Source organism: Capra hircus, chromosome 1 (genome assembly GCF_001704415.2).
Source record: "Capra hircus breed San Clemente chromosome 1, ASM170441v1, whole genome shotgun sequence".
Taxonomy (NCBI): Eukaryota; Metazoa; Chordata; class Mammalia; order Artiodactyla; family Bovidae; genus Capra; species Capra hircus.
Genome location: NC_030808.1, coordinates 82663526 through 82680960, shown reverse-complemented (window position 1 = coordinate 82680960; position 17435 = coordinate 82663526). Strand labels below are relative to the sequence as shown.

General features: G+C 52.9%; 1 protein-coding gene across 2 annotated transcripts; it reads left to right on the top strand.

The window, feature by feature from the left end:
* Positions 1207–17172, top strand: DVL3 (dishevelled segment polarity protein 3). Of its 2 annotated transcripts, XM_018047311.1 has the most exons (16): positions 1259–1624; positions 6990–7059; positions 7558–7679; positions 7799–7908; positions 8101–8236; positions 8412–8505; positions 8721–8790; positions 9384–9523; positions 9690–9766; positions 9875–9942; positions 10097–10246; positions 10843–10974; positions 11160–11327; positions 13961–14176; positions 14264–14674; positions 15516–17172. In XM_018047311.1, exons 1-16 carry the CDS (start codon positions 1464–1466, stop codon positions 15545–15547), a joined length of 2157 nt encoding a protein of 718 aa, XP_017902800.1. In that variant the 5' UTR covers positions 1259–1463; the 3' UTR covers positions 15548–17172. The 2 variants fall into 2 exon arrangements, with proteins under 2 accessions (XP_017902809.1, XP_017902800.1); XM_018047320.1 differs by having other exon boundaries at positions 1207–1624; positions 14264–17172.

Below are 17435 nucleotides of genomic sequence, written 5' to 3'. Positions count from 1 at the left end.
TATACAAAATGGAGTGGGAGGAGCCCACACTTGTTACTGTGGCCTAAAAGGACCTATGTGGTCTGGTCCTAGCCTACCTGACACTCATCTACCACCATCATTGTAGTCACAATGACCTTCTTTTTGTTCTTCAAAATTGGCAAGTTTATTCTTGCCTTAGCCCTTATACTTGTCTGTACCTCTGCCTAGAATGCTCTTCCTTCAAGACCAGACCTTATAGATGCTTCCTCACTAGTTCTAGGTCTTCAGGCAAATGGAAGAGCCCTTCTCTGACTTCCCATATTACTCTTTCCCCTGTTACTATCACATCACTCTGTTTTACTCTTTTTCATAGCATTTGTCACTCTGAACTTATTTATTTACAAGCCTGTATGTTGCTACAGTCCATGGGGTTACAAAAAGTTAGACACCACTGAGCAACTGAACACTGTGCCTCCTTCCAAATGAGTGAAGAGCCTAAGAACAGCCTTATCGGCCTTGTTTTGCTCTTTCATGCAGTATGCCTTGCACATAGTAGGCACTCAGTATTAAACAAGTTACCTAAAGCTTAGGCATGAGGAGATCTGTTAGAAACGATTATACTTAGCCCTGGCTTGAGACTTCATGTCCCAGTCAGGCAGGCATCTTCATACTTAAGCTCATTCTGCATTCAGTCCATTTATTAAATCACTACTTCACACTTAGGTACTGAGGTTACAAGAAGGAATCAGAACTCGATCTTGTTCTGTCCTTAAGCAGTTGTCAGGTACACTCAATGAGAGCAGCTATGCTTCTCAGCAGACCCTAAAAGGCCAGGTCGATGAGGCTGTATCCTCCAGAGATACTTGGTCAGAACCCCTTCTCTGGGAAGCAAAGCAACCCCTACATTAATGCCTCCCCAGCTGCAGAGGAGCAGCCGATCCCCTTGGGTCCAGAGCCAGAGCCTTGAAAAGTCCGGGAACCCGGCCATCCTGGAGAGATCTATCCAACCAGCCCCTGGGGGCGTAGGCGACCGCCGCCACGCTCCCCCCGGCCCTGGGACCAGAGCGCAGGAGCCGAGCACCGCCTGGTGGGTGGGCGGGGTGTCCGCGAGTCCGGCGGAGAGCCAGGCCATCTGCCGCGAGGCCAGAGCGGCTCGGCGGCGGCCGGGGGCGGGGCCGCGCCGGGGCGGGGCGCGCCGGGGTCGGGGGCGGGGAGTGGACCGGGCCGCGGCCCAGCGCCGGGAGGGCCGCGGCCACCGGAAGAGTCGCCGAAGTCAGCCGAGCCGGGAGAGTGGGGAGCGGAAGCGGCGGCCGCGACCGCGGCAGGCGGCGCTGGGACCCGGGAGCGGCTGGAGAACAAGGGAGCTGGCGCCGCGGCCGGCCGCGGAGCTGGGCTGAGCCGCTGGGCCGCGCCGAGCGCCGCTGCCGCCGCCGCCGCCCGAGAGGCCCGGCCCGGCCTCCCGAGCAGGCAGCGCGGGGGCCGCCGGGCCCGAGGCCGGAGCCATGGGCGAGACCAAGATCATCTACCACCTGGACGGGCAGGAGACGCCGTACCTGGTGAAGCTGCCCCTGCCCGCCGAGCGCGTCACCTTGGCGGACTTTAAGGGCGTTCTGCAACGACCCAGCTATAAGTTCTTCTTCAAGTCTATGGACGACGATTTCGGGTGAGGATGGCTCCGCCTCGCCTCCAGGGGACCCCGGCCACTCCGCTTCTAGGGGCCCACTCGACCAGTTCGGACGCCACCCCACCCCCACCCCCCACGCCTTGCAACGCTGGCTTCTAGCCCTACTCTGGATTCTAGGGGCCACGCGGCCATTCGGCCCCCGTTGGCTTTTTCAGAGGCTGGACTTTCAGCCCCTCTAGGGGCTCCCCTTTCCCCTCTTGTTTGGGACCCTGGCCCCCTGGTTTAAAGGGGACGTTCAACTCCCTAAGAGCAGTCAGTTCCAGCTCAGTCAAGCTCCCTCACCTCCTCAGAAACCAGCGGCCCACACAGACAGACACACCCCCCATACCCATTCCAGAGTGCAGTCCCCAGCCCTCCTGCCAACGGAGCCACCTTTCTAGCAGAGACTCAGGGTGTTTGGCACTCGGCCTTCGCCTTCTCCATCTTTTCAGCTCCACAACTCCGAGCCATATTTGGAATATGGAGCATCTAGGGGCTATGCTGTGGGACCTTGAATTGGCTGAGGGTTGCTCAGGCTTAAACTAAGGCTGCAGCTCTGATGTTTACTTAGCTGTCTCCTCTGTCCCCTGTGGGCCATTCGGGATGTTGTCAGGGAGCAGGGCGCCTCACCCCGGTGGAGGAGTCCCTGCTAGCCCAGGTGCAGATTCCCTCGCAGAACAGAGGCCTCTTTCCTCCAGATGGTGGCCAAGGAGGAGACCTTGGAAAAGGCCTCGGAGCCTGAATGAGAGGGCTAGGAAGGGTCTCTTGGTGTTCATCCTCCCCCACTGGCAGAGTCTTCTTCCCCCAGCTGCTGGGCTTTGGACAGGCGGAGTTTGGAAGCAGTGACTTCCCCTTTAAGAGGGGATGGAATGTTGGAGAAGGAAGGTTCTGTAGCAGCTGGCCTGGGAGGGGGAGCCTGGCTGATCCCCTCATCCTCCCCTCCAACTCCCAGGGGACTGGGGAGGGGGAGGCCCTCACATTAGCCTGCCCCGCAGTAACTGGGCACTGGGCCTGAAGGCCTGCGGGGAAGGCCTTCCTGGGCCCTACAGGCCTAAAGGCTGCCTCTCCAGCCGTAGCCTGAGGCCTACAGTGCTCTTCAGAGCCGAGGCCCAGATCTGAGTAAGGGGAGACATTCTTCTCCCTGGTGTTCATCACTCTGGCTTCTCTCCAAGGCCCCTAGCCCTCCTGGCTCTGGGATGCTAGCACCTTCTCTGTCTTCTGCCTGGCATGTTTTCGTGTCACCTTTCCCCCTGGAACTCAGGGTTTGATGATCCCATGAGCTCATATGTGTGAAAGTGCTTTATAAGGTGGGAAGTACTATTCAGCTTCTAACTGTCTTTGATTGTTGCTGTTCCTGCCTTTGGGTGGAGTACTCCTGGTGTAGTAATGATTGCCTGGCTTCAGTCCAGAGATAGACACCCCCGATTGGAAGATGGTGAAGAAGGATCCATCTGCAAGGGGTGGGAGTGGTGGGGGGACTTGGGGAGATGCCTTGGTCTGGTAAGGGAAGAGTGGAGTTAGAAGAGACCAAGATACTGCCTCAGGGTATGGGATAGGGGAAAATCAGCTGGAGTCCAGTGGGGCCAGCCTGGGGCCAAGTGCCTTAAGGGACTAGGTTAGGCCTGTGTCTCTACCCTCTATTCATCCCAGAATCCACTAGGCCGAGCGCCCCCACCTCCTAAACCTAGACCTCTGTGGGCCACCTCCCACTGTCCTCAGGCTGCTGTCAAGCCAGGCCTAACTGAAGTCATAGAGGGCCCCCATTTACAGCTACTCACTGTTGACTTAATATCTTTGAGTCCACTGTCAGTCCACTCACTCTTAGTTTGACCCAATCAATAATATGGAACCACAGGTCTGATTTTCTATTTATATTTCTTTCTAAACTATGTTTAAAAATATTTAACTCTTGAGTTAAACATTCATTCAGATACTCCTGAAACCATCTTGCATTCATTAGTGGTACTTGCACTTGAACCATCTTTTGTAAAATATTAGAGTAGGCCATTTTAGCAGTGTTGAGAACAATGGTAAAAATGAAGTAGAGGAGATTGATCTTGTTTATCCCCAGAAGGATTAATGATAAGGAGACCTGGTAGGGCTATCTTGTCACAGATAACTAATAGCTGATGAATGTATATATCTATATTTCATTTATTAAACTCTTTTTATGGTGCTTATAGTGTGCAGACACTGATCTAAATGACTTTCAAATCTTTACTCATTCAGATCCTCTTAACAGTCCTGTGGAACAGGTAGTAATATCTTCAGTTTATAGATGAGGAAACTAGAGCACAGAAAACTTCAGTAACTTCCTTATCCAAGGTCACACAGCTAGTAAGTGGCAGAGCTTATTAGGAACCTGGCTCCAAAGTCAAGGCATTAATCACACAACTGTAGGTATTATTATCACCATCACTTAACAAATACATCCTCTCTGAGGGAGATGCTGAGCCTTGGCAAGCTGTGGAGGTGACAGGGCTGCCCCCTATCCTAGCCCCATGGTAAGGGGTCAGGCAGGGCCCTGTGACCCCTGCTGACAGATGGGGAAGTGGGTCAGGGAGGGAAGGCTGCTGTCTCCTCCAGCTCTCCAGGCTCACTCACCAGGTTCTGGTGTGCAAGGTCTGAGGACTCCCAACCCCCATCTGGTCTCCAGAAATATTTGTCAAGCTCAGGGTAGGCCCGGTCCTCTTAAATTATTTGAGATATAGAAATAAACATTAAACATTTTCAGCACTGAGGAGATGGTGGATGGGAGAACAAGCTACTAGAGGGGCCATGAGCTGTGGGAGGAACAGCACGGGCTGCTAAGCGTGTTGCTCCCGGTGCCACATCCCACATTGGCCTGGCTCTGGGCCTTCTACCTGGGGTACTTCTCTTCCCTGATCTTCTCCAGGTCCAAATTCTTTCTTCTTGGTTGTACTTTTGAAAGTTATGGCACTTATTCCTGTTTATCCTTACACCTACCCTGGTCGTAGCCAGGAGCCTACACTCAGTAATACTCAGCAGATGTCTGTCCGGGAAACACATCTGCTGCCCTTACAGCTCCGATCGCTTCCATTGCAGCATACGCACATGAACTGTGTGCATTGGTCAGTTCCTCCAAGAATAGGGTAGGCTCCAGGGCTGATGCTTTTTGAGCACCATGCAATGGCGAGCACAAAACTTAAAGCCCACTGGGCTCTCAGCAAAGGCTTTTTACTTGATTGAACAATGAGTGATAAGCAGATTTGTTTGGTCCCTGCCCTTAGAAACTTACACCTAGTTAGAAAGAGAGTATGGATCCTGCAAAAAATTGACAAAGTTAATAACTAGGTTTTAGTGTATGTCTGGCCTATGTCAGGCATTTACAAATCTCACTTACCAGGATGAGAAAAGGCTTGGAAAAGTTAAGAAAATTCTCTAAGAGAGGAGGGCTAATAAGTGGCAGAATTGGAATTTGAACCCAGATTTGTCTGATTCCACTTGGTATGTATGTGTTTGTGAGTGTATAAGTGCTGTGGAACCCTGAGCCATTCAGCTCCATGGTGGGAGGGGGAGGCCTGTCTGAAGTCCCTCAAGGCTGCTGAAGATCAGCTGATCATTGTGAGTCAGCAGAGCCTTGGTGACCTGTCGGTGACCCCCACAAAGAGAGGAAACATCTGTAGTGTGGAGCTGTGTGGTGGGGCCTCCAGGGGGAGGGGGTGGTGGGGACCCAACAGCAGTTTCCCACCACAGGGGTGCTGAGACCCTCTCCAGAGAAGGTCATAGTCCTTGCCCCATGGCCTACATACCTCCTTTCAATTTGAGCCCCAATTCCCATGGGAGCTACAAGCTTGGGGTCCCCTGTGATCAGGCTGGCTAGTGGGTCTGAGCTATGTCTGTGTCTCTGTTTTCTAGTCTGTTCTGTCTCCAGGCTTTCTGTGGTGCGCCTACGCAGGATGATTTGAGCTGCTTTCTTGGGGTCGCTGTGGGGTTGAGGAGTCAGAGCTGAATGGGAGGGAGGAGGGTATGCTCAGCCTTTGAACTTGGCTGTGAGTCCAGGAATGTGAGCATCACTAGGAGCCAAGCACGTCCCTAGCTCTGGGCAGGAGCTGCTTTAAGAACGCGGGAGGACTGGGCTTCCCAGCCTCCTTCCTGTCTTCCCTCTCTGCTTGGAGCTCCAGGCACATGTCCTCCTCTTGCCCTGGATCACAGCTTTCTAGTTCTGAGCTCCTGAGATGTCTGATGCAGTCTGGCAGGGGGTGGAGGGGAGGGGGGTGTCAAGCTTTTCTGTTCCCTTTCCTGGCCCCAAACTATAGTTATAATCTGACTTCTTGCCTCACTGATGCACCAGGCCAAACTGCACACCTGAGACTGTATGCTACCTGCCTCACCTATACCCCGCATCACTGTCTCCCACAACCCCACCCTCCACACAGACCCACATCACCTCCATCACTGTATGGGAAATAATGTGAAATACCCTGGGAAGAATATAGGCTTTGGAGTCAGATGAGCTTAGAGTGGAATTCCAGCCCTGACATCTAGCTCTTGTAACCTTGAATAAGTTTCTGATTCTATTTCCTTATTAATAAAATCAAGATCATATTGTCTATACAGTGAGGCTGATGTGAAGATTATACATTCTAACTGTAGGGGGATAAGATGGTATAATAGGTAAGAATAAAAGCTTTGGAATCAGGCTGACCAGGATTCAAATTCTAGCTCTTCATTTATTAATTGTGTGACTGTAGGTGAATTTCTGAAGCTGCTGAGCCTTGGCTTCCCCATCTGTATCTATTTTACAGCATTGCTGAGAATATTAAATGAAGTAATACTAGTAAACTGCTTAGCTCAGTGCTTGACCCATAGTACATGCTCAGTAAATGAAGGGAGTTGTTACCAGTGTCATAGTGGCAGTGGGGGATGTTTGGTAAATGCCTTCTCCCCTTCTCTTTTCTAATTTCCTTCAATTCCTCATCCACACCTCCCAGAAGAATGTCAGGATTCCCAGCTGAGAAGAGGACAGTGATAAGGGTGTGTTTTTTCCTAGTTTAGGTTCAGAGGGAAAGATAAAATCTAGCACAGGAGAGCCATGTTGGGGGATGAGTACCGCTCTTGAGATTCTAGGGGTGACTGCGCTCAATGGGGACAGTGATTTATCAGGTGTAATTTGCAGTCACTCGATGGCCAGGAGAATGCCCCAGGAAGGCAGCTGGCCCGGGCATGGCTGGTGTCCTTCTGGTGGTGATAAAGATCTGTTCCTGGGTTACCGCCCCCACTCCCATTTGAACAGGCTTATGCTGGTGGTTTGATTCCCAGTTCAGGGTAGAGGAGCCCCTGAGAGTTGGGGTTGTATTTCCCACCCCGGAAAGCTCAGTCTGACGCCCTCCTTTCCCTGCAGAGTGGTGAAGGAGGAGATCTCGGATGACAATGCCAAGCTGCCCTGCTTCAATGGCCGGGTGGTGTCCTGGGTAAGGAGCTCGCCTCAACCCTCTCTCCACCTGCATTCCTGCAGTGAGCTGGATGGAGGAAAGGCATTGCTGAGACCGTGGTTTGGTTCTTCAGTATCTGAATCTTCCTTGAGTTTTCTAACTGAACTCTCTCACTCCAGATCATGTTATAGCCTTGGTGAAAAGTGAGAGTGGTGGGAAGTGGGGAAAGGGACAGAAGTACACACTGGAGACAAAAAGCGTCTCCTCTGTCCTTTGTGGCACTGGCCAGGTTTCCTTCTGTCACGTGCCGACCTCCACCTTGGACTTCTGACCCTTGTTCTCCGCTCCCATTCCATTTCGCCAGCCCATGCCTTTCAGCCTCCTCATCGTCTCAGCTGACCTTGCACAGTCCCGTCTCTTCTCCCCCCATGGCCCCTGCTTCATTCTCCCCAAGTCTTCATGCCCTGCCAGAAGCCAGCTAGCCCCTTTTCCCTGGGGCCTCTGTGCCCCAGTACCCAAGCATCTTCTCCCCATCAGCTGGTGTCGGCTGAAGGCTCACACCCAGAACCAGCGCCCTTCTGTGCTGACAGCCCAGCAGAACTGCCACCGCCCATGGAGCGCACAGGAGGCATCGGCGACTCCCGGCCCCCATCCTTCCAGTGAGTGTGACCGGAGGGTAGGGAGAGCCCCTAGGGGGAGGGCTGCCTCAGCTTAGCTTGGCTGGGGGAGGGGGCCCCCAGCCTGCGCCCTCCCCCACCGAGTCCTCTCTTCCCTACAGCCCTCACGCTGGTGGGGGCAGCCAGGAGAACCTGGACAATGACACAGAGACAGACTCCTTGGTGTCCGCCCAGCGAGAGCGGCCACGCCGGAGGGATGGCCCAGAGCACAGTGCGTCCTCCCTGAACCCACACCTTCCCCACCCCCAGCATCTCTCCCTGCCCCTTCCACCCAGCTACCCAACTCTCTGCCTTCCTTCCTGAGCTCTGGATAGGCCTGGCCCCAGTACAGCCCCTGGCTCGTCCTTGCCTCCCTCTCTCCTTCATCAAGCACTGTGAGCCCAGCTGCCTCCATCCCCTGCAGCAACCCGGCTGAATGGAACTGCCAAGGGGGAGCGGCGACGAGAGCCAGGGGGTTATGACAGCTCCTCCACCCTGATGAGCAGCGAGTTGGAGACCACCAGCTTCTTTGATTCAGATGAGGATGATTCCACCAGCAGGTGGGGCTTTGGTTTCCTGGGTACTGTGGGACAAGTGACCCGTAGGAGCCCTGACCCCTGAGGATGCTGGGCCTCTGGGCAGGATGTGGGCTTTGTGGTGGGGACCCGGGCCCTGCGATGCCTCTTTGGGATAGGGCTGGGCCAGCCTGGTGGGGAACGACTGTGGGCCCCACAGGTTCAGCAGCTCCACAGAGCAGAGCAGCGCCTCACGCCTGATGAGAAGACACAAGCGACGGCGGCGGAAGCAGAAGGTTTCCCGGATTGAGCGGGTATGGGGCCAAGACGCTGGGGTGGGTGGAGCAGATGGAGCCCCCCTGCCCCCAGCAAGACGAGAGTTTGTGCTTCCTTCGATCCTTCCCCTTGGGTCAGGGTAAAGCATCCTAGAGGGGAGGTGGTGCTGAGGGCTAGCCTTGAGGGAGAGCTCGGTGGGAGCAGTGAGTTCCTGCCACCCCTGCCTGCTGCTCAGGGCCTCTGTCTATTCCAGTCTTCATCCTTCAGCAGCATCACGGACTCCACCATGTCGCTCAACATCATCACCGTCACTCTCAACATGGGTGAGTCTCGTGAAATGACACTTTCCAGCACCTGCTACGTGCCACACCGGGAGTGCAGAGAGATACACGATATGTTCCCTTCCCTCAAGGAGCTCTCTTTCATAAGCATAAACTGCTACATACACTGATCCATTCAGTATCTCATGATCAGAGCTATGACAGAGATAAGCACTATGGAAGCAGAGAATGGCACCCAGGAAGGCTTCCTAAACTGATTCTGATGCTTCCCCACTTTCCAATTTCCATCCCTTACATTCTTGGTCTCTGATTTCTGCCCTAGGTGTTCTTCTTTAGGAGGTAGCAGGATGTAGTGAAAAGAGCCCCAACTTTGGAATTTAAATCTGAGTTTGAACCCTAACTCTGCCACTTCATGGCTCAAATTCTCTGCACCTCATTTGTCTTCTCTGTAAAACAGGATTGAGTTCCTACCTCGTAGCCAACAAGGATTAAGTGAAAGTATGTTTGAGTATGCAGAATACAGTGCCTGATTCAAGTTCAATAAATGTTAGTTCTTGTCCCTTTCTACCCTTTTCTAATGAAGAGAGAATCTGGGTAGGAACGTTCCTGTCTCAAGTTCTTATTACTCCCTGTAGAAAAGTATAACTTCTTGGGCATCTCCATTGTGGGCCAAAGCAACGAGCGTGGTGATGGAGGCATCTACATCGGCTCCATCATGAAGGGTGGGGCCGTGGCTGCTGATGGACGCATTGAGCCAGGAGACATGCTGTTACAGGTACCATTGCCCACCCTGGGTGGTGGTATGGATGGAGACGGGGAAATGTCCACACCCTCTGTATCCTGCTTCTTGGTATGGGGAAGACCCCCTAGCCCACCAAACTTAGCTTCCCTACCATCTCCCCAACACAGCTGCGTATTCCACTCCTGGTCCTTTTTCCCAGGTAAACGAGATCAACTTTGAGAACATGAGTAACGATGACGCGGTCCGAGTACTTCGGGAAATTGTACACAAACCAGGGTATGGATGGCATTGGGAAGGAGAGGGCAGGTATTTCTGACTAACAGGGAAGGGGCTTGGTTTGGCCTCCACACATCCTGCCCTCACTAGGGACACCCTTGCTTTCAGGCCCATCACCTTGACTGTAGCCAAGTGCTGGGACCCAAGTCCACGTGGGTGCTTCACACTGCCCAGGAGTAAGTGGATGGGAGACTGGGCCCTAAAGCTGGTGCTTAGCATATGTGAGCCCGGTCTCTCCTTCCTTCTGTGTTACCCTGAACCTCACACCTACCCTACTGGGCCAGGCAGTGGGCAGGGCAGGTAGTCCCTGACTCCTCATCCTCCCCGCAGGTGAGCCCATCCGACCCATTGACCCCGCAGCCTGGGTCTCCCACACTGCAGCCATGACCGGCACCTTCCCTGCCTACGGCATGAGCCCCTCCCTGAGCACCATCACCTCCACCAGCTCCTCCATCACCAGCTCCATCCCTGACACAGAGCGTGAGTGTCCAACCCTGACCCCTGGGTCCAGCACATAGGACCAGCTGGAAGGGACTGCTGAAGGCCCACCTGGAGACTCTTGCTTGAGCATCCGAGGGAGCTGGAGAGGAGAGTCGGTCTGTTCCAGCCACCTCACTCTGCAGTTTCCCTCAGTGGACACTGACCCTCACCAAACCGTTTGCTTCTGAACCTGTACTGAGCACCCAGTAAGCCTCAGTTTCCTCTTGTAAAATGGGACTGATGATATGCACTTTACCAGGCTTCTAGGGTTTAATGAGAGGATACAAGTAAAACATCAAGCACAGTGTGTGGCATAAAGTAAGCGCTCAGTAAATGACTGCCTTTCTATTATCACAGCATACATTGTACACTGGGCTAAGCACCTTCATTTATATTATTTAATTCTCTCTTCAAATATCCTTGTAAAATAGATATTAAAGTCCCTATTTTTACAGAAGGGGAAACTGAGTGTCCCAAATGTTGGTAATTTGCCTGACATTGGTCCATGTTATTAGGCAGTAGAGCTGGAATGCAAACTCCTGTGTACTTGACTCCATAGCCCCTTTCTGCCTCACCATTCTACCTCCCACCCCCAGGCCTAGACGACTTCCACCTGTCCATCCACAGTGACATGGCTGCCATAGTAAAAGCCATGGCCTCCCCTGAATCCGGGCTAGAGGTCCGTGACCGAATGTGGCTCAAGATTACCATCCCCAACGCTTTCATCGGTGAGAGGGCCCCATGGTGGGATGAAGGATGGGGTGGAAAGTGGTGGGGCGGGGCAGGCCAGGACCCAAGAACTCCCTTGGGCCACCCCTTGGAGTTGGAATCAGCACCAGCCTCATGGCTCCTATGAGGTCAGAAGAGCCCAGGTCTGGTGGGCCTCCCAATCAAGTGGCAGCCTTGCCCTCAGGCTCGGATGTGGTGGACTGGCTGTACCACAATGTGGAAGGCTTCACTGACCGGCGAGAGGCCCGCAAGTATGCCAGCAACCTGCTGAAAGCCGGCTTCATCCGCCACACTGTCAACAAGATCACCTTCTCCGAGCAGTGTTACTACATCTTCGGCGACCTCTGTGGCAGTACGTGCCTCCCCAGCCTCCTTGCCCCGTCTCCTGGTTGAAAGTGGGAGTGGCCTGGGTGGATGTGGCAGCAGACTCTAGGGAACCCAGATTAGGGGGCAGTAGAGCTGGGGGAGCCTCAAGACCTGACAGTTCTGTGTGGTAGAGGCAGAGCCCAGACCAGTTCTTAGGCAGAGCCCGCACCAGTTCTTCTTCACTTCCCTGCCCAGCCCCCTTGGGGCTGGCGTTTTTTGAGTGCCTGCTCTGTGCCTGGCACCATGCTGGTTGTTTCTAAAGCATCATCTCACTCTCACTCAATCCTCACAACCTCCCTAAAGCCCTTGAGGAGATGATTCTGTTTTCAGATGAGGAAACTGAGACTTATATAAGTTAAGTAGTCTACTCCAGGTTTCACAGCTGGAAGCAGAGAAGCGAGACCTTGAGTCTAGGTCTTTCTGGCTCCAGAGCCTTTGTTCTTCCCATCACATCAGGGCTGTCCTAGGTATACAGTGCTGCAGAAACATTGCCCCAACAAGGCCAGTCAGAGTTCCTAGCCTTGATTCCTGCTCACCCTCACAGCAGATTCCACTAAGACAGAAACGAGCTGGCCAGAGGCCTCAAGTCCCCAGCCTCCTCAGAAGCTATGCCTTCAGCTCCCCTGAAGCTATGCCTCACACTGAAGCTGGAAAATCTGTGACAGGGCCAGCCTGTAGAGGATTCTGCAAGCTGTATCAAGGGATCTGGACTTGATCGTGAGACAATACAAAGCCAGTGAGGGTTCTTAAGCAGAAGTCTGCAGGGAAGCCCCATTCTCCAGAGCCAGTAGACAGCCCTTAGAGAAGGGAGTCCTCAAAACAGGACAGCAAGGCTCAGGATTGGGAGCTGAAGCCCAGCCTCAGAAGCCAGTTCTGCCTCTGCTTCAGCTTAGGTGCAAGGCACTAGAAAGGCTGTTCTTGTGGAGTACAAGTACCTGCATGGAGGGGAGTGTCCCTGGGCCTCAGCAGCTCCAGCATGGCCCCATGGAGGAGGAATAATAGATGCATAAGGCTTTGGAATTAGACAGTTCTGAGTTCAGATTTTAGCTCCACCCTTACTGAGTGAACATGAGTAAGTGACATACCCTCTCAGTGCCTCAATTTCTTGATCTGTAAGATGGGAGTTAATAGTAAAACCTATCTTATAGGTTTGTTTTGAGAATGATATAAGCTTAATGTATATAATGCTTTTAGCGCCATGTTTGGCCCACAGTAATTGCTCTAAAAGAAAAAGCTTACCCATTTATCGTATTTAATTGATTCTAAGAAGAACATTTTTTCACATTTCAATATCTGAAATTGGAGTGCATCTTATAATCAGTGACTCCTTAGACTCAATCAAATATAATTATTATTATCATTATTTAGGAGAAGGCAGCCCTGGCCCCAAACCTTCAGAGGCACATAAAGCTTCTCAGGATAGGTGTGGCTTTTGCTCAGAGATACTGTGAGATACTGTCCATCCCAAGGGCATTCTGGTCTTCTACCCATGGACCAAGTCACCAGAAGCCGAGCTCAGGGAGATGCTGGCAGAACAGGCCTTTTCCTTTGTACTGGCCGAGGTCTACTCAGTTGGGAATATTGCAAGCTCAAAGGGAAGAGCTGGGGACTTGGGTAGCCCAGGAGCACACAGTCACTGCCCATAGGATGACAGCCTAGTGGCTGAAGTAGTCACCAAGTCAGCTGCCTGCTTCCTATGACCACCACCACTCATGCTAGCTTCTGGCCTTGACCATGGATGGTTTGGCTGGTAGACTTCATCGGCTGCCTCAGCTCCCTCTCCTGACTCCTCCTCCCATATAAGTTTGGGTCAGCTCCCTTAAGGGCTGGGATCAAAGGGCTCAGCCTGGATCCAACAACTGGCCCCTAGGGCAACTGCAGCTCTCAGAGCTCTGGAACCTGGTACAGATGGGGTGTGATCTTAGTCCTAAGTGAGTGAGGAGGGCAAAATTTCACCTAAATTTCCCCAAACTACTCCTTTCTTCTTACTAATGCCCTCATCTGGAAAGGTAAAGTTAGCAATTCTGAGCTTCTACAGTTCGGGTTGACCTCTTCTGGCTGGTCATTTAACCTCTCTGGACTTCACTGTCCTCATCTGGAAAAAAAAAATGTGACTAAACATACCTTCCTCATAGGGTTGTGATAACACTTGCATGAGATGAAGTGCTTCGTATTGTGCCTGATGAAGGGCAGGTGTGCAACACCTGGTGGCTATCTGGTATTTCAGCCTCCCATACTCCGCTCCCTACTGTTTACCCTCTAAGCGAACTGAGGAGAAAATTGCCAAATAAGAATTTTGCCCCTTCTTCCAGCCCACTGAGGAAGCAGGAGAAACTGGGCATCTGACCATCTGAAGTGGTGACTCGGGACCTTCCAAGGGACGGTTTTCTCTGGGCCTGTCTCTGCAGGGTCTCCCTTCCTACCACCTCTGGAGGGTGGCAGAGGGGGTCTGAAGGAGTGAGCAATCTCTGGCCTATCCCTCTTCCCATTCTGGCAGCCACTGCTGTCGCTGTCTTCCCAAGCACATCCACCTGACCTAGGCTGGGGATCTCTCTGCTGATTAAGGGTGCGGAGGCATGGGACAGACCCGGCTCATGCGTCCTCGGCTTCCCTCCACAGACATGGCCAACCTCTCCCTCCACGATCACGACGGTTCCAGCGGCGCCTCCGACCAGGACACGCTGGCCCCTCTGCCGCACCCAGGGGCCGCCCCTTGGCCCATGGCTTTCCCTTACCAGTACCCGCCGCCTCCACACCCCTACAATCCGCACCCAGGCTTCCCAGAGCTGGGGTACAGCTATGGCGGGGGCAGTGCCAGCAGTCAGCACAGTGAAGGTAATGAGGAGAGGGCCACGGGCGAGCCCCAGGCTTCCTCCACAAGCTCTGAGTGTCTCCCACCCCGTCCCTGCCTGTCCCCTGCAGGCAGCCGGAGCAGTGGCTCTAATCGTAGTGGCAGCGACCGGCGGAAGGAGAAGGACCCTAAGGCCGGGGACTCGAAGTCGGGCGGCAGTGGCAGCGAATCGGACCACACGACCCGCAGCAGCCTGCGGGGGCCGCGGGAGCGGGCGCCCAGCGAGCGCTCGGGTCCTGCCGCCAGCGAGCATAGCCACCGCAGCCACCACTCGCTGGCCAGCAGCCTGCGCAGCCATCACACGCACCCAAGCTACGGCCCCCCTGGGGTGCCCCCTCTCTACGGGCCCCCCATGTTGATGATGCCCCCACCGCCCGCGGCCATGGGGCCCCCGGGAGCCCCTCCGGGCCGCGACCTGGCCTCCGTGCCCCCCGAACTGACCGCCAGCAGACAGTCCTTCCGCATGGCCATGGGAAACCCCAGTGAGTTCTTTGTGGATGTGATGTGAGCAGGGCCCCTCCCCCACTACCATCCTACCCCGCCCCAGGCTGGCTGCGTTCCTCTCTCCGTCCGTCTTTTTTATTTTGTCTGGTACCTGAAAGGGAAATAAATGGAACTAAATCCAGGCGCGCTAACTGCTCGCTGGGTGCAGCGAGGGTGGGGTGCACCCACTGATTGGCAATGCAGCCCTTAACCTGCCACCGGCCCCAGCTTGTCCCTCTGCCCACTAACTGCTGCGCAGGACTTCCCAGGATCGTTCATGTCCCTGGGACCCAAATGGCTAGTGCTGCTCCTTACCTTCCCCCAACCCCGTACACACATATTTCAAGAATTGACCCCAGAAGTGCCCTTGAAGACCTGCATACCCGTCATCCCTGCCTCCCCTCTCCCAGTTCCTTTTCACCATTCATTTAGCGGCATCATCCCTCTATTAATCTTGCATGCATGATTCTTGACTTTTTCCCTTAATACTGACACCAAAAAAGACTTGCTTCATCTGCCCCTCCTCCTAACTGTCCCCACCTACTGCCTCAGCCCTGCACCCTAGAGCTGCAGTCCCCTCCAGTAATCATGCATACTAACCCTGCCTGCACGCAACCTTAGCAGAAGCCCAGAGGGCCCCCTCAGTTGCTTGAGCTGCTAGCAGATCCCAGGGAACATCTCTGCTCTGCACCCAAACCTACACCCACCCCATGCCTGCCCCATGTGCTGGTTCCTTCAGACCCCTAACCCTGCTAATCAGCAGGCTCATCTCACCTCTGGGCTGAAACATTTCTTTTCTTTTCTTTTTTCCTCTCCCAATTTTTCCTGGGCCTGGAGCAGCCAAGAATTTCGGGCTGTTTGACTTTCTGTGAGTCCCCAGCGAGAGGAGGCCCAGCCTCTGAGGAGACCAGGAACCTTGCTTCAGCAGCCCCTCAGGGCTTTCCAAGGATATTCAGCCCCCATACCCACACTTCAACAAACATGTCAAGTCACTAGACTTCTGAGAATCACCCCAGCCTCTCACCCACCTACGAGAGCCTCTGTTCCCCTTTCCCCAGAGTTCTCTGCTCTCTCATTCCCTCTCTCCCTTTTTCTCCCTGTCTGTCTGTCTCTCTTTCTTTCTCTCTCACACACACACGTGCCTATGCAAGTTCACTTAAGCCTCAGGGCTGGTCCCTGACCAGAGGGCTGGACCCTCTCTCCCAGTCCTCTTCTCAGATTGTGGGGCTGGTCCCCTGACTTTTCTCTCTTCATAGCCCTCACACCTCCCACACATGTGCCCATCATCTTCCTATCTGAATAAAGCCCATAAGCTGGACTCAGCACAAGATACCCCAGGCAACTAACAGTGTTTTCACAGTCATCATAACTCAGAGCAAGGTTGGGCAGGAGGACTTCTGGGATTTCAGATAGAGTACCAGGTTTTGTGGGGTGATTTTTTTTCCTTAATCGTATTCTCCCATTTAAACAAATCACAGCTTTCTCTATGAGCCTCTTCTATAAATTCTGGCTCACCTAGGCTTCCATATTTTTAGACCTGGGGTGTCAAGAGTAAGATGAAGTCCTAAGCTCCCAAGTTTTGGTGTAAACTAGGGTAGGGGTATTTTGGCATTCATTCATTTAACACATATTCCTGGGGTCGGTGGGGGGGGGGTGCCTAAGGGCTGTGTTAGAAGTGTAACTCAGTCTTGTCTTCCTTCTGGGAGCTCTAGGTTTGCTCCCAGCCCAGACCATGGTTGCCTCTAGCCACTACTATGGGGCTGCCTCCTGTACTTCTCTTCCTCCTCTGGTTTCACCATCTCTGACTCTCTTGAGGATTCTTCCACTATTGCTCATGCCTTAAGGGTCCCTGTATTCCATCATTGGTCCACTTCTCTTTCCTCTCTATTTACTTCCAAAATAGAATCATCCATCCTGATGTCAACTGCCATTGATATGCTGGTGATTCCCCAATATATATCTCCATCCCTAACTGCCCTTTATCTTTAGATCGGTATTTTTATCACCTGCTGGATATCTCCTTGGACATGTCCAGATAGACTCAACTCTTTCCCTCCGTACCGCCAAGTATGTTCCTCCTGAATTCCAATCCTGGTTACATTCATCACTGTTAATAGGCTCACCAGCTAGAAACATTTATGGGCTTAAATTCCTTCCCATATTTTACTAGTCAGTATATCATATCCATTCCAATCCAAGTTTTCTTGAATTTGGTCCTTCCTCTCCCCTCTGCCTCTACTCTAGTTCACAGGAGCTTGGGATTTGGAGTCAGGTTACTCTGGGTTTGAATCCCAACTCTACTACTTTTTGGTTGTGTGATAAGAGAGTTATTTAATCTCTCTGAGCCTCAGTTTTCTCATATGTAAAATGATAATAATACCTACCTCACAGGGTTGTTGTGAGGATTTAAATTAGATATTGTACGAAAAGTGCCTAGCACAGTGCCTGGCACACAGTAGAATAGGTGCTCAATAAATGGTAGCTATTATTATTACTACTACTATTATTATTATCATTATTATTTACTCTAAATTGGTAGGGGGGTAGGGTAAATATTGAGACTTCCCTGGTGGTTCAGACAGTAAAGCGTCTGCCTACAATGCGGGAGACCCAGGTTCAATCCCTGGTTTGGGAAGATCTCCTGGAGAAGGCAATGGCAACCCACTCCAGTATTCTTGCCTGGAAAATCCCATGGACTCAGGAGATTGTTAGGCTACAGTCTATGAGGTCGCAAAGAGTCAGACACGACTGAGTGACTTT